The sequence below is a fragment of the Aquarana catesbeiana genome, linkage group LG10 (assembly GCF_042186555.1).
Source record: "Aquarana catesbeiana isolate 2022-GZ linkage group LG10, ASM4218655v1, whole genome shotgun sequence".
Classification (NCBI taxonomy): Eukaryota; Metazoa; Chordata; class Amphibia; order Anura; family Ranidae; genus Aquarana; species Aquarana catesbeiana.
The window spans coordinates 165,144,292-165,161,901 of record NC_133333.1 but is presented as its reverse complement, the minus strand read 5'-3'; the positions used below and the strand labels follow the sequence as shown (position 1 = coordinate 165,161,901).

Genomic DNA, 17,610 nt, shown 5'->3' with positions numbered 1-17,610 from the left:
ATATTCAGATATGGGTCTGGTATGGATTTTGGGTGGGGCCCCATGCTGTTTTTTTCCAAATTTTATTTGCTGGCAATTCTGTTTACATTCAGCTGTCAGCGGGGAAGCCTGCTGACAGCTGATGAGTCATCGGTAAGGACGTGGCGGCCAGCTTCCTGGCCCACTCCTTAACAACCAGCCATTCTTCACACAGGAATTGAATCGGTCGATCATTTTTCAACTGATCTAAATTCAAAACATTACAAATATTTTGAATTAGAAGATTAACAAACAAAACTAAATGAAACAAAACTAAACTAATTCCAAAACTAATCAACTAAACAAAAATAGTAACATAATGAATCTATCCAAAACAAAACAAGTTTTTTCCGTTTTGCATGTGTCTAACTCATACAGACAGTCGCCCCCCTAGAAAGGCACATACCTACAGTAGGTGAACAGGTATGTTGTGCTTAAATTAAACAAACAGTAAATAAATGATATAAGCAAGTGAGTCCAAGAGTCACAAACGTGACAAAATAGTGAAAGTTTGAATGTTGTGTCACCAACTTCCTCCACCTTGTGTGACCACCAAAAAAATAGGATCTGCCCTTACCAAAGAGCGTTGACCACCTAATACAGAGGGTCAACATAGGCTTGTATGTCTGGAAAACTCCACGTCTGTAAAGAGCTTGACTCAACAGTAACTTCAAGCCACCACCGGGGAAGACATCAGGTTTCTTTTACACCAACCATGACAGCAGGTCATATACCTCAAATGAGAAACAAATGCCACAATAGTGTAAAACCTTTTTTTACCAGGATTTAATGAAGGCAATGCACTTACATGAAAAGATGATTAAAACAGCATGTACTGGACACAATGGGTTCAGAGGTAAATTCTCCAAACGCGATGACAGGAAATGATGCTATCGCTCAACCGGTTTCGTCGCTAAACGGACTTCTTCCGGAACATACCTACAGTGCCTATTGGGAAATCCAGGCCTGTATGCAGAGTGTCTGGTTTGGGCACTCTGTATAGTAAACTGAACCCCCTCCCCCTCCAATCACTGATCCCACTCTATCCCAGTATTTTTTTTTTCTTTGACAGCCGAATCGTAGAGCACATGGGCAGACATGCAGGCTTTGGCCAATTTAATATGCTGCTGAAGAAAGCTTGTTGTGATGTTGGAGTATGAACCTTTCATACTAGTGATCAGTTGTGGCACCTGTAATCTACATAGCAATTCTGCCCACTCCAGTGCAATTCCGCATAGTAAATTAGACCCGTTGACAGAAGTCATTACCTAACTGGGCATGACCATTTCAAGTAGACAGATGGGTCAGGTGAACAGCAATGGACTCCCAGTTTCTTACCCAGTAGGTCTTAAAACACAGAATCTGCCTTAATCTGTCTTGGTAGCATTACATTGCTGGTACTTCACGTGCTATAATTCTGCTTGTCACAGTGTTCCTGCACATTGATTTACTGTCATTGGTATTACACAGCGATCGGGGAAATTGCAATAAGATCATCAGCCATGTACAAAGCAGACAAAGAAAAGCAATTTTAGATGAATACTTCGTCATTATTGCCTTTTTTGAGCATGTTACATTAGCAGAGAGAAGAATGTTAATACAGGCTGTCTGAGACTATCTTCTCCCGAGGGCTGAATGGAGACAGATAATTGCAAAGTTTAGTATCCTAAATGATTCCAGTACCATGATGATCTAAAACTATATATATATTTATGGTTGTGGCCTAAGACTGAAACAGATGTGGATCACATAAACACGTGACAAGACTTACAATATAAATAGACCTGAGGTGTGGCTTTTGGTCGTCTGGTAGGTAAGCCAAGAAAAGGGGCCATACCCAAGATAAGTAATGGATGATTGTGGAGGAGAATGTGCTGAGAAATGCTGTAAAAGGAGAATGGGAGGGTATTGCGCACTGGGACCAACAAAGAGCAAGAGCAAGTGGTCAGCTTAAATACTTTTTCGGGCCCCTCCCATAAATTCAGGCCACCATATTGGCCTTCTAATTTATGGTCGTGGTCCTAAGACCGAGATAGATGTGGATCACATAAACACATGACAAGACTTACAACATAAATAGACCTGAGGTGTGGCTTTTGGTCGTCTGGTAGGTAAGCCAAGAAAAGGGTCCAAAAATAAGCAGGTAGGGAGGTATATCTTATTGGCTCTAACCTCATTGAGCAAGCTTGGAGAAGACTAGGGCCATCTCCACTTGAGGGTTTGGAATATACAGTATCTCACAAAAGTGAGTGGACCCCTCTCATTTTTGTAAATATTTTATTCTATCTTTTCATGTGACAACACTGAAGAAATTACACTTTGCTATAATGTAAAGTGGTGAGTGAATAGCTTGTATAATAGTGTAAATTAGCTGTCCCCTCAAAATAACTCAACACACAGCCATTAATGTCTAAACCGCTGGCAACAAAAGTGAGTAAACCCTTAAGTGAAAATGTCCAAATTGGACCCAATTAGCCATTTTTTTCCTCCCTGATGTCACGTGACTCACTAGTGTTACAAGTTCTCAGGTGTGAATAGGGAGCAGGTGTGTTAAATTTGGTGTCATCGCTCTCACTCTCTCATACTGGTCACTGGAAGTTCAACATGGCACCTCATGGCAAAGAACTCTCTGAGGATCTGAAAAAAAAAATTGTTGCTCTACATAAAGATGGCCTAGGGAATAAGAAGATTGCCAAGACCCTGGAACTGAGCTGCAACATGGTGGCCAAGACCATACAGCGGTTTAACAGGTCAAGTTCCACTCAGAACAGGCCTCACCATGGTTGACCAAAGGAGTTGAGTGCACATGCTCAGCAGCATATCCAGAGGTTGTCTTTGGGAAATAGACGTATGAGTGCTGCCAGTATTGCTGCAGAGGTTGAAGGGGTGGGGGCTCAGCCTGTTAGTGCTCAGACCATACGCCGCACACTGCATCAAATTTGTCTGCATGGCTGTCCTCCCAGAAGGAAGCCTCTTTTAAAGATGATGCACAAGAAAACCCACAGTTTGCTGAAGACAAGCAGACTAAGGACATGGATTACTGGAACCATGTCCTGTGGACTGATGAGACAACATAAACTTATTCGGTTCAGATGGTGTCTAGCATGTGTGGCGGCAACCAGGTGAGGAGTACAAAGACAAGTGTGTCTTGCCTACAGTCAAGCATGGTGGTGGGAGTGTCATGGTCTGGGGCTTCATGAGTGCTGCCGGTGTCTTGCCGAGAAAGTTCCCTCGGCGGATAAGGACCCCCCTGTACTGCGCAAGCGATGCGCTTGCGCAGTACGAATGACTAGGAGCCGCTGAAAATAGCCAAAGATGAAAATCTTCAATCACCTGTACACGGCGCCTGCGCCCTGGGTCCAGGCTGAAGCCCCACCATCCAAGTGGACCTAGAGGGGGAATAAAAAAGAGCCAAGCGAAGCGAGGCCGTGCCCGAAGCGTGGAGAGCGAAGCGAGCCCACGAGGGGCCCTCTTACATGTTCAGCTGATTTCTTCTCTATTTCGCTTCGGCTATTTCCGCCGGCTCCTACTGCGCAGGCACTGCAACTGCGCAGTAGAGGGGGGTCCTTATCCGCTGAGAGGAACTTTCTCGGCAGAACACCGGCACTGGGGAGCTAAAATTCATTGAGGGAACCATGAATGCCAACATGTACTGTGACATACTGAAGCAGAGCATGATCCCTCCCTTTGGAGACTGGGCTTTCAGGGCAGTATTCCAACGACCCCAAACACACCTCCAAGAAGACCACTGCCTTGCTAAAGAAGCCGAGGGTAAAGGTGATGGACTGGCCAAGCATGTCTCCAGACCTAAACCTTATTGAGTATCTGTGGGGCATCCTCAAACGAAAGGTGGAGGAGCGCAAAGTCTTTAACATCCACCAGCCCCGTGATGTCATCATGGAGGAGTGGAAGAGGACTTCAGTGCCAACCTGTGAAGCTCTGGTGAACTCCATGCCCAAGAGGGTTAAGGCAGTGCTGGAAAATAATGATGGTCACACAAAATATTGACACTTTGGGCCCAGTTTGGACATTTTCACTTAGAGGTGTACTCACTTTTGTTGCCAGCGGTTTAGACATTAATGGCTGTGAGTTATTTTGAGGGGACAGCAAATTTACACTGTTATACAAGCTGTACACTCACTACTTTACATTGTAGCAAATTGTAATTTCTTCAGAGTTGTCACATGAAAAGATAGAATAAAATATTTACAAAAATGGGAGGGGTCTACTCACTTTTGTGAGATACTGTATATTACGTACAGAGCGCAAGGTTCAGGAGTGTGTTGTACAGAGTGCAAGGTTCAGGAATGCTTTACGTACCGAGACCAAGGTTCAGGAATGCATTACGTACAGAGTGCAAGGTTCTGGAGTGCATTGTACAAAGTGCAAGGTTCAGGCGGGCGTTGAACAGAGTGCAAGGTTCAGGAGTGCGTTGTACAGAGTGCAAGGTTCAGGAGTGCGTTGTACAGATTGCAAGGTTCAGGAGTGCGTTGTACAGACTACAAGGTTCAGAAATTAGTTAAACTGCAAAGACACCAATTAATTAAACATGGCACACTTATATTCTAAAATCTTGAAGGAGCCAAGGGAAGAATGGTGGCATCAGAAGGATAATAAATGAGTGCAGCCAAGCAGAACATACAGCAGTGTGAACATCCAACCAGTACAGCCAGGGATTGGTGGGCAAGCCGGGGTGTATGGCCAGGTTCAGTGCAAGGATTTTTCCCCACACAGGCGAAGGTGCATTTTGGCCCCCCCCCCACCCCATCATGACCTGATCTGGGAAGGCGCCCCCCCACCCGGATTTCACTTGCACCCCCCAAAGCCCTGACAGCATAGACATCTAATTTGCGAGCTCTGCTGCCTCTCTGCAAAGAAACAGCCTCATCCAAATCCTTATCGGTTAAATGCTGCTGTTCTGTCTGGCAATCCTCTCCCTGTCACAGCGGTATGCTCTTTACCAAGCAGCAGTGAGTATGCCCTGTTCTCACCCAATCTCCTGAGCTGACAGCACATCTCCTGGCCTGGGGACCATGGCACTACTGCTCCCCAGACTCTTACTCTCCCTGCATAGGCTGCCGATCCGCCACTCTCCCTCCCGGTCCTGACAACCCTGTCTCACTACTTCTGAGGTGGTTCTGCCCCACTAAACTGGCAGTCCCCTCCACTTTACTCTGCCATTTTTTTAGTAGCTAAGGACCTCTGCATACCTTTCCCTCATCTCCACCGTCAAGAACTGCTGCTGCATCTCCTGGCACAGGAGTCCCTGCACTGTGATCCTCCAGACTCCTCTAACTCTCTCCAGGAATAAAGGATGTTTAAAATGCACAGATTTTTGCAGAAAAAAAAGTGCATTTATTTTTTCCAGCAGGGCCGTGGAAAGCATTGAACCTGCGATCAGTAGATCATGCATGCAATGGGGGCTCCTGTGACATGTCCTCCGGCTTTCAGCCCATACCACTGTTTGAAAGCCGGAATACGTGTCAATGGACAATGGGAGCGCTCATCAGCACCCCTGCGGCCCATTGAAAACTATAACACGGTGCAAATGGTACTTGAGGTTTATTCATTCACAGGAATCTGTAAATGAATGACGCAGCTATGTGGGTGGAGGCCCGTACAGTGGGTGCCTCTGTACACTGCCATGCAAACTGCTATCCTTATCCTCTGCCCTGCTGACCCTCTGTAGACTGGCCTGCTGATCTCCCATCCTTTGCCCTCTCACAATTTTTACTACACACCAACATCAGACAGCCTAGATCTGGCCCTGTGCCCTCCCCCTGCCACCCACCTGCTATGTGAGGGCAGGTTAGGCAAACTAAAATGTCCATGTTGAGCCCGGTAGGAGAGAGGGTGAGGCATTAGGGAATGAAAGACTGGAATTAGAAAAATTATATATTTATATTAAAAATACAAATACCCAACAAATATCCAATACCCAAAATTCAGGAATAAAAAAAAAATCAGGAATAAAAAAAAAAAACATACATAATTAGGTGGATGCTGCATCACACTGATATGGCATCTGTCCCCCGCTGGCTCCACACTGAGAAATGAGTGATTAAACACCGCTGATCACTCAGTTCTCCCCTCCGCTCTGAGCAGAGAGCTGTGACTGTCTGTCACTCTGTGCTCTGCCTCTCCAATGCTCACTGGAGCGCTGGGTTGTGGAGGGGGCGGGAGCTCAGGTTTTTGGTGGAACGCTGAGAGGCTGAGCCAGCTGCTGGTGAGGCATCTGGGTGGATCCCGACTTTAATCTTCCTAGAGTCTGTACCAGCTCTGTGATATCAGCCGACAGCGGACTTCAGCACGCTGTTGGCTGAATGTGGGTCATAAGAGTGCAGAACAAACTGCACTCCTGTGATCGATAGCAGAGGTACAACTTTGACCATACTTCTTCTTTAGCTCTGGTTCTCACTTGTGCAGGCAGAATAGCCCATTCATTTGAATGGGCTGCCCTGCCTGCATTTGCCTCAAAAAAGGTGCCTGCAACTTTTTAAAAATGCAGTGGCAGAGAAAAAGCATGGCCTTTTTGACCATGTAATTTTTCTGCAGTTTCCGCAAATGCAGCATGGGCTGAGATGTGCAGAACTGCAGAACTGCGCAATTTAGCTGTAGGTGGTTGCGGGTTGCACCTGCAACCAGCCTGCACAGTGTGAGCCAAAGTTTAATAACTTCTGTGAGAGGTGCAGCCAGGATTTTGTGTAAACAGTGTGTTTTGGTACATCATTAGTTAAAGTGGTTGTACACCATATACAACCACTTTTACCTACAGGTAAGCCTATATTAAGGCTTACCTGTAGGTGCTTGAAATACCTCCTAAACCTCCACGGTTTAGGACATATTCACAAAAAAGCCGCGTGCCAATGACTACGGCGCATGCGCCGATGTCTACGGCACATGCGTACTTTAGAAAGGGCAGATCGTGCCGTTTCTAATAGGAGTCATGCCGTGACTGGTGGCTCCGGCGCGCATGCACGGGAGTGACGTCATGTGACTCCGGCCAGTCACAGCGCCGGAGTTCGTGGCCACAGAAGGAAGAGGGGTTGAAGATGGACGCTCGCTGCTAGTGGGGAGAGCGGTGACATCGCAGGCTTCGGTTTCAGGTAAGTGACACATAATGGGCTACTATGCGATGCATAGTAGCCCATTATGATTTACCTCTGCAGGGAAATAAAGAGGAAGTAAAACCCACCAGGGTTTACTTCCTCTTTAACAGAAAGCAGTTGCAGGTAGCAGATGCTGAGGTATGCAGCATGCAATCTGTGTGCGCTCCTGAGATTGTGAGGACTTTGCACGGGGGAGAAGAGGCCGGTGCAGCAGAAGATAGTTGAGATGGCGTTTTGATAGAAGAGTGAGCAAACCTGCTCCCTTCAGAAGTTATGTCTCTGCTTGGTGACTGCACTGCTTCCCCTCCTCTCTTCAGGATTTGCTATGCCCTGGGTGCAGTGATTGGTGGGTACAGCTGGTCTCTTTATATGTGCTGCTCTGTAGGGGGAGGTCAGTAGCTCCCCAGGGAAGGATGCTAGACAGAGATGTTGATTCCAAATTTGGATATCCAAGACACAACCCCAGGGATTCCAATTTGCGGCCTAAGACTGCCTGAGTAGTGAAAGTGAATGGAGCTGTCAAGTCCAACCTCTGATGTCAGGGATGGGCGGGGCCAATATGTGGAGCTCCGCTCCTTTGTCAGACAGTCTGTTCATAGACAAATAGTCGTTTTTTATGCATTGGTGGGTGGGGAAGAAGGCGGTAGGGGGCAGGACCAATTGTAACTACTGCACTGTACCCACAGAGGTGTATAATAAACCTGAATTATACACCGCTGTTGGTACATATATACAAGTTACAATTGGTCCTGCCCCCTGCCACCTTTCTCCCTGCCCACCAATGCATAAATGCCAGCTGTTTGTTTATGCACGGGCTGTCTGACAGAGGGGGCAGAGCTCCGCATATCAGCCCCGCCCATACCCGACATCAGAGCTTGGTTTTGACAGCTCCACTCACTCTCAGTGTCACTGTGGCTTTAAGCCCCCTGCATGCCCACCAATCCCTGGCTGTGCTGGATGGATATTGACATTGCTGCATGTCCTGCTAGGATTAGGCTGTCAGCAATAAGTATGGGCACCCCCCCTGAATACGGGGACAGATCCGGGGACAGACGTGGTCCGGGGACAGTGTCCTCAATCCGGGGACTGTCCCTGGAATCACCCTAGGCTAGGTGGGGGTGCTCATGTTAAGAGGAGTCATAGCCGAGAGGGGCGTGGTAAAGAGAAAACCCAGAGAGGAGGAAAAAGGGGAGAAGAACAGGAAAAGGAATGATAGGCATAGACAGGAGCTGACAGTGTTCTGTTGTGGCAGAACCATGTAGAGTGAGAATTTAAAAAACTCAGAAAAATGCAAGGCAATCGAGGTGGGCCAGGAGGTGACTGGCCAGATAACCGATAGCTTGGGTGCCTGTTTGTGGCGAGCACAAACCTGAAGACCAGAACCCCAGTGCGTACTGGAGCGTGAAACTGAAGTCTGGTTCGGCCTACGTAGGAATATTGCGGTCTGTAGTGGGTGACATATGCTCGGCCTGCTAAAACTTGCACTGCCAGCAAGCCTACAGTTAAGCCACCTTGTCTGCGAGGTGAAGGGTCGCCCTTCGAAGACAGAGTGTCATGTATAGACATATGTGACAGAAACTAACGCCTAGAGAGCACGTCCAATGCTGTATGTGAAGTAACGGTATAGTGAAAGGGTGCTGCAGAATGATGTGATAGAGAAACCCGTGAACTAAGCACCTGACTGACGCTCTAGTAGTGAGGTCCTAGTTAGGATCTAATTCAGTCAACCGGGAACACCTGCAGTAGGGGTGACATAAATGCAACAAGACACCTTACTCTTTTCGTTTCTTTTTTTTTTATTTGTTTGTCCCCCTTGTATGCGACTGACCCTGGTGAAGATGCAATCATTGCGTTATTTTTTTTGTTTTTTGGGGGGAAATATGTCCAACCTGGTACAGGATGGAACCTGAACTCGACTGGCCTGAGGGAGAAAGACAGACAGAAATTAATGAGTGGCTCGTATGAATGCCACTGGAGACGAGCACCACTAAAATGAAGTGTGGCTGTGTGAGTGCCACTGAGTGTGCTTGCAGCGATAGCAAGGAATTTACGCTGAGATGCTTGTTTGCAGTGATTGCAAATGGGTAAATGCTGAGATGCGTGTACTTGCAGTGATTGTAAATGGGCAACTGCTGAGATGCGTGTATTTGCAGCAATCACAAGAAATGTATGCTGAGACGCATGTTTGTAGCGAATGCAATGGCTATATGCTGAGATGCGTGTTTTGACAGCGATTGCAAGATGCGTATTTTTGCAGAGTTTGCAAGAAAGGTAACCTACTGATAGGCGAAAAGAAAAGGATAGCAGAAATTCTACGTGTAGGAATGAACTTTGAAATGACATACGTAATGAATTGTAGATTTTATGATAGGGACTGTTACGAATTTGTGTGCAGGATACTCGTGATGTGAACCGTTGTGCCGCCGATGCGACTAGGTTTGGTTTGCATCGTGATGTATGTAGCTGCCGACGTGATCCAAATCAGTCAGAAAAAATGATATAAATAACGAATTTTAGGGCATAGTACGAACCGCTACGAATTGGTGTGTGGGATGCAGCTGATGCGAAGCGTTGGGCCGCCAAGGCAACTAGGTTGAAATTGGAGTGATGCGTATGGCATGAAAGTGATATGAATCACTGAGTAAGATGACATAACAAATCTTTTGTAGGGTATGAGGGTGAGCGGTATGAATCGGTGCAGGACGTCTCTGATGCGAACCGTTGTGCCACTGACGCGACTGGGTTTGAATCGGACTGTGGTAGGTATGTAACCGTAGCCGACAAGGCCCAGGCTTAGGGCAGCACTTTGCAGGGGGGCAGCACAGAAAGAGTCCCCGCCAGTCTTATGGGGCATACTGGGCTGAGAGGCAAATTAGTCCAGCTCCCCCATAAAGCGGCCGCACTGCTTCCGGTATCTGGGCAGCCGGCATTCCGCAACTGGGGGGGGGGGGCGCCGCTTCTAATTTTGACTGTCCTATCATTCTGGACCACAAACCTTCCTCACTGTGCTATGTTTTCTGCTGCACCATTGGCATGGTTATATCTTCTTAGTCCTCTCCATAAAATTATTATAAATTTGTGCTTAAAGTAGAACTATAGGCAACACTTTCATTTTGGGTAGAGTAAGGGAGGGTTATAGCCCCTGTCAGTTTATTTTTTACCATCCCTGTCCCATTGCAGAGATTTCCCTTCACTTCCTGCCCCATAGCCAAACAGGAAGTGAGAGGAAATCTATGCAAATTAAGGGAATCCATTGCCCCCCCCTCCACCCCAGGCCCTTAGAACTAGTGTCCTCAATCGAAAATTTCTGTGAATCCTATGAGCAACAAAGCCTGTATTGAGTGAAATCGGACAATGACCGACAATGGCTCAGAGGCTTAGATCTACGAATGAAATGTATGTTTGTGGCATGGGATGACAAGCAAGGCGAGGGAACATATAAATCTTCTACACCTGTGCCGAATAATGTTGGGACACGACCAACAACAACTCAGAGACAGCTAAGAACGAAAGGGATGCAGGATAGGAAACATAATAAATTGTGGAAGCTGCAAGACATGTGTAATCGAACGAACAGACTCGTGAACCCGAGGTGAGCTGGGAAGAGCCAGCCCAGTGATGTGTAGTATCGCGCACTGGGACCGACAAAGAGCAAGTGATCAGCTTAAAGGGGTTGTAAACCTTCATGTTTTTTCACCTTAATGCATCCTATGCATTAAGGTGAAAAAACACCTGGCAGTGACCGGCCCCTCCAGCCCCCTGTTTTACTTACCTGAGTCCTAGAACTTGACCCCGCTCTGCCTGGGGTTTCAGGCTCTTGATTGGATAAATTGATAGCAACGCAGCCATTGGCTCCCGCTGCTGTCAATCAAATCCAATGACGCGGGAGGCGGGGCCGAGTCCGCCATTCAGCGGCTATGGATGCCGAATGCTGGACTCGGGAGCATGCCCTCAAGGTAATCCCCCGGGAGAGCACTTCTCTTAGGGGGTTATCTGATGTGGGGAGGAGCCGCGAGAGCCACCGAGGGACCCCAGAAGAGCAGGTTCGGGGCCACTCTGTGCAAAATGAGCTGCACAGTGAAGGTAAGTATGATACGTTTGTTATTTTTTTAAAAAATGGTATTGGGACGCCTGCTGTTACACACACATGAACTTTAATGGCATCCCAATTTTGGTCTGTAGGGTTCAATATTTAGTTGACCCACCCCTTGCAGCTATAACAGGCCAGTCAATTTCCTCCACCCCAAACTTGCTCATCCATGTCTTTATGGACCTTGATTTGTGCACTGGTCCAAATCATTTGGTGGCAGGGGATTATGGTGTGGGTTTTTTTTTTTTTTTTCAGGAGTTGGGCTTGGCACCTTAGTTCCAGTGAAGGGAACGCTTAAGGCGTCAGCATACAAAGACATTTTGGACAATTTCATGCTCCCAAATTTGTGGGAACAGTGGGAATGGCCCCTTCCTGTTCCAACATGACTGCGCACCAGTGCACAAAGCAAGAACCCTAAAGACATGGATGAGCGAGTTTGGGGTGGAGAAGTTTGACTTGCACAGAGTCCTGACCTCAACCTGATGGAACACCTTTGGGATGAATTAGAGCAGAGACTGCTAGCCAGGCTTTCTTGTCCAACATCAGTGCCTGACCTCACAAATGTGTTTCTGGAAAAATGGTCAAACATTCCCATAGACACACTCCTAAACCTTGTGGGCAACCCTCCCAGAAGAGTTAGAGCTGTTATAGCTGCAAAGGGTGGACCAACTCAATACTGAACCCTATTGACTAAGATTGGGATGCCATTAAAGTTTATGTGCGTGTCAAGGCAGGTGTCCCAATACTTTTGACAATTTAGTGTGTGGAGAGAGAGAGAGAGAGAAAGAGAGAGAGAGAAAGGCAGGGACAGAGAGATTGTATCAACTGTCCTATCTGATAAAAATATATATTAAAAAATAATCATTTTATTCAAACATTTGTAACTCTGATTCCCACACCCATGCCACACCATACTACTAAAGGGTAACACTACTAACCAGAACTTTCAGTTCTGCAAGTTCCTGTGTCACCTCCCCACCTACAAACCACTAGGGATGAGCTTGATGTTCGGGTCAAACATAAGTTCAACTTAAACATCAGGTGTTCGCCTGTTCGCAGAACAGTGAACATTATGGGGCGTTTGCAGGAAATTTGACCGCTGTGGAGTGCCCCATAATGCACTGTGAGATCGCAGTGCATTGCTGTATGATGACTGGCCAAAGCATGCACCTGACCTGCAAGCTTTGGCCAATTACAGCACTCTGCTGAGAAAGCCATAATTGGCCAAAGGCAGGGCTTTGTGTTACATACTCCTGCACTTTGTATGCTGGACTGCATATGACATTTGCTTTACCACTGCTATCTTTGTGCTGGGCTCTATGTTACATATTGCTGACCCCTGACCTCTGTACACAGGTCTATATGCTCCATATTTTTGAGATCAAGGGACACTTCGCATTGAATGTAAGTACTATCCTGTTGGCTGTTTTTTTTCTGCGCCTTGTGTGATATGCACTGCTCACAACTGCACAATACACACTCCTGAGCCCTGTGTGTTATGAAGTCCTGAGTCCTGTACTTTGTGTGTTACACATTCCTGAACCATGCGCCTTGTGTGATACACAGTTCTAAGCCTTTACTTATTACAATTATTTGGCGTAGCTGTACTTCTCTACTCTAAGGAAGGTGTGTCTGGGGGTGGGGTTTGGGTGGGGTTGAGGGTGGGGATTTGGGCAGGGAGGGTGAGTTCCTGCACCTATTTTTTGAGAAAAAAAGCCCTGTATATGTATATACTGTATATTCTGCATTTAGTGTAGCCCATATATACACTTCAGGCGGTGGTGTATAGTTTCTAATACACTTCAGACACAGTATCTAATACAGTGTGTACAGTTTCTACTACTTTTCTGGTGGTGTACACAGTATACAATACAGTGCAGCCATTGTACAGTTTCTAATACATTGCAGGCGGTGTACACATATCTAATACAGTGTGTACAGTTTCTACTACACTTCAGGTGGTGTGCACAGTATCTAATACAGTGTGTATAGTTTCTACTAGACTTCTTTTACAAAAGGTTTTATTAGTACACAATCCAACAGATAAAGAACAATATCTAGGAGGTTACAGTACACGATGGGTCAAATAAAACTAAACATGAGAGAAAAATGAAATTGCTCTAGTCCCCTATGCGGTGTCCCTATATAGGGAAAGGTCATACAAAAAATCCAGGGGATCCATTGTTTATGGCAGAAGACAAGGGAACAAAAGTATCCTAACATAGGACTAGGCTTGAGTAGATTTAAAGCATTTATCATAGGAAAATGTTTGTAAGAGTGAATAAAAATATAATACACTGATAATCAGTGTAAATGTGCCCTCTCAGAATTGCTGGTTGCTGGCTGTCCTTTTCTGACTTTGTGACAGCACGTGAGGAAAGGAATGGCGATAACAAGTTTGTTTACATGTGATCAGCATGGACATAGCTGATCACATAGTAAAGGGCCACTGTAATTGGTTCTTTACCCCGATCTATGATCAGCTGTGCAGGGGCGTAGTTCTGGGAGGGCATCCATGGACGCCCTCCCAGAACTGGACGACAGCTGTGTAGCAGTCTTTTGTTTGCAGAACTTCTTACAATGATCTGTACAACAGGGCAGGAGTTTGAAAAGAAGAAGCAGCACAACAAGCCAATCAGTTATTGTGCTAACAAGAAGCATAGTGATAGGAGAAGAAAGGAGATTGACAGAGAGGTTAGCTCATCACTGTGCTGCTTCCCCTTTCACTGCCCAGTCACAGGCTTGGACAGTTCCAAGATGATCCGAGCTCAGAAAAAGTGGGCTAAAGGATGCTGGCCATCAGACTGAAGACATCTAACGGCAGTAACAAAGTACTGAGGGGGAAATCTGTGGATTAGAATATTGCAGCAAAAGCTGTTTTTTATTATTTTATTCACACAGGTGCTGAGGCCCATAGTCTGTGAATGGGCCATGTGCTTATTTTACTTGAACCGCCAGGTGTTATGTACAGGCAGCCCATTCAAGTCTATGGGGATGCAGCAGCTGTATGGACACAGCCACCTGTCCCAACTTGACAGGCGTGCAGAAGCTGGTGAGGGCCCCCCCCCCCCCCCCCCAATGCAGACCATGGATGTTCTGGGCTGCACATCTGCATCTGCATGTCTGTCAAATTTGGTCAAGTGTCTTTGAAGCTGCTGCATACCCGTAGACCTGAATGGGCTGCCTGAATGCAGCACCTGGAGGCTCAAATCACATAAACACACGGTCATTTCAAGGACTACAGGTCTCAGAGCTTGTGTGATCCCTATCTGCCTCTTATCTATCTATCTATCTATCTATCTATCTATCTATCTATCTATCTATCTATCTATCTATCTATCTTATTCACTTTTATTGAAGCTTACTTTGCAGAAAAAGTATAGTCATACACAATTTAGTGATCTTGCTATCCATGGTTCTGAAATGATTTTGAATAAAAGAAAGAGATCTAGAAAGAGCAAAATCATTTTGACAAGTAAGATTGGGAGAGGAACAGAAAGGGGAGAAAGATGGTTTGTTAGTGAAGAGCAATTAAACACTAAAAGTCTGGCTTGCCTAGACCAGTAGCTTTTTTACCAACCTTCCAAAAAGTATAATCAAACATCCAACACACCATCCAGTATGCCATGTGCCTTATTGCTTTCCATTCCAGGTCTAGAAGCATTCATCACTGCCAGCTTGGTGTCTGAGCAGATATCTCCAGTTACTGATGGAAGCTGATTCTATATATCCACACTGCTATCACATTAGACATGACAATGATTTTCATGTCTTGTGTGCATTAACTCCTTTTCTCCCATGGTTTGTCTATGAAATATGAAGCAGTGTGCAAATAGGATACTGTGAAATAGGGTTGACACCTCCATAAAAATGCTGTGACCTTAATTTAACAGGCCAAAGAGAGATGAGAAAAACACACATTATCTTTAGCAGTCAGAATTAGATTAGCTTTGATCTGGTTATTCTTAACTGGTGAAGTCTAGATGGTTGCTTTGGGTTACAATCCTTGGTTGACCTTTGCACTGTTCCTAAAAAATTGAAGTCAGATAAGTCCTAATTTTAGGGCTATAGGATGATGTTTACAGATATTTTTTGTCTAACAGAGGATTATTGTATTATTACCTGTACTTATATCGCTTATAGGTGTACTTTGAATGATTGGTGACATATTTTAAGTCTTATAAATCTGGACTATCTACAAATACTTGTATGTATGAATCTGTCTATCTATCTATCTATCTATCTATCTATCTATCTATCTATCTATCTATCTATCTATCTATTATTATTATTATTATTATTACTATTATTATTATAATAATAGATAGATCTTTTTATCTAAATATCTGTCCCTTATTCTATCTGTCTCTCTATCTATTTGTCTTTCTATCCATCTCATATTATCTATTCCATCTCATTAAATCTACCTGTCTCTAATTATATTTATTGATCTCATATTCTGCTCTTATTTTCTATCTATCTATCTATCTATCTATCTATCTATCTATCTATCTATCTATCTATCTATCTATCTATCTATCTATCTATCTATCTATCTTGCACATTCACCCTTTAGTGCCTGTAAGACAAGCACCTGATTGCCCATAAACCATAGATTTATCCTTACAGAGCTAACCCAGAACAGTGGGGCATTAGCTGAAAGGTTCCAAAGCTTTTCTTTTTTTTTTCATCAGTGATCTCCCATATGTGTCTTGTAATTATTCATATTCAGAGATAAATTGTCACAGAACTGCACCAAAATCAGTTGTATTGTGAATCAAACTCTCTCCTTCGTACCCAGTGCACTCCAGGGAATTGTAGAGTGTGGAGGTAAAAGGTGCACAGCTTGGAAAATTATACTTTACAGAGCTGCAACGAACACTGCACTCATAAGACAACCTTCTGAAGTGGTATTCATATTATATTTTGTTAGAGCTATAGATTGCTCCATTATGTTCAGCACTTTTGTTTCTCAGTCTTGCCACAATATTAACTATACTATATACAGCTTGTATATTTATAGGTTCTATAGGTGCAATTCACAGGGACAGATATCATTATGTACTTACCCTTGAGTGGCATTTAAATCCAAAGTAGACCACAATGATAGTTGGAGTCAAGACAATAGAGAATATGACCGCCAGGACTAGGGAGTTAACTAAAAACGCCAAAAAGTTAGCTGCAGAGACAAACACTGTCCAAATCCAGCAACCCCACCTGCTCCGGGTCTCCATGGGCAGGAGCTGGTCATCCATGTTGTATGGAGGGAGGCTTGGGATCATTCGAGAGGTGTCAGATATACTGTCCACATCAAAGTCCTCAATCTCTTGGTCAGACATTTTTAGATGTGCAATTCTTGAAATCTTCCAGGCAGGGCTGTGAAACTCTTTGGTGAAAGTGTTATTTTACTTTGTCAGTTGCTTGCTCTTCACACTTTCACTTGACCGCTTTAAATGCAAAGTGCAAGCTCTCTGAGATAGTCCAATTTGTCAGTAATAGAGATGCTCTTTAATATTGAGCCCCTTGGATCTGCAGCTTTTCTACACTGGACCTACTTGAAAGATGCTTTTGTTCTCACATCCTTGGGGGTGATCCTGAGAATTGCAGATGTGAAAAGTTGTCCAGGTAAGGTGATCATAATGGTCTTGGAGGAGAAGCTATATACAGAAGTAATATTTGATAAGCTCCTCTATTAGCAGCTGGCTGATTCCTAGCTTGATGTTTCTCTATTCACAGCTTAAGCTTTGTGATCCTGCTTGGAAGAACTGTCTGCTGCTACTAGCCAATGGGCTGCTACCGGAGCCACAGCAGCTGCCTCTCTGCTTAACATGCATGCAGCTAGCTGATCTACACCTGGGTCTTGCTCCGTCACTTTGGGTTATTCCAGGCTGCAGCTAATGTCATTATCGCATGCACCAATTCTGACTTTTGTCACACTTCCGCACTGGGGGGGGTAATGAAGTCTTGTGCTGATCGATCCAAGAGTGCGCCTGATAGGTGTTGAAGTGTGGGTGTCAATCTGAGTGCGTTACTGACAGAGGCAAATCGAACACGACATGACCTGTCTAGTAGCGTGTAAGGGAAAACCTTGCACGAGGACGGTTCAGTAAGAGATTGTAAGCTCTCTCAAGCAGAAATCTTTTCAGCTGCCAGAAACACTCAAAGCTGATTCTTTTAACGAACCCTGATATCCAACTGTTCATCTGTACTAGACTAGAATTGTTTTCAAAAGCATTCTGTAAAGCAAGGTTAAATAAAAGGCATATGTTCATTCATTTCCACATTCTCTAATTAAGATGAACCAAAAGAAAACAAAACAGCAATTCTAGTGAGGCATCAGCCAATTTATCTTCAATGTCAGGGAATAATTATTTTGGAGTTCAACATCAGTCA

General features: G+C 45.0%; 1 protein-coding gene across 1 annotated transcript in view; it reads right to left on the bottom strand.

Annotated features, from left to right (window-relative positions):
• The window catches only part of TMEM278 (transmembrane protein 278), a 243,233-nt gene extending 225,855 nt beyond the window's left edge, over positions 1-17,378 (bottom strand). The window contains exon 1 of the mRNA XM_073602887.1: positions 16,287-17,378. Within this exon, the coding sequence (XP_073458988.1) occupies positions 16,287-16,556 (270 nt within the window). The 5' untranslated portion in view covers positions 16,557-17,378. The remainder of the gene's footprint in view (positions 1-16,286) is intronic.
• Between the last annotated feature and the right edge of the window lie 232 nt (positions 17,379-17,610).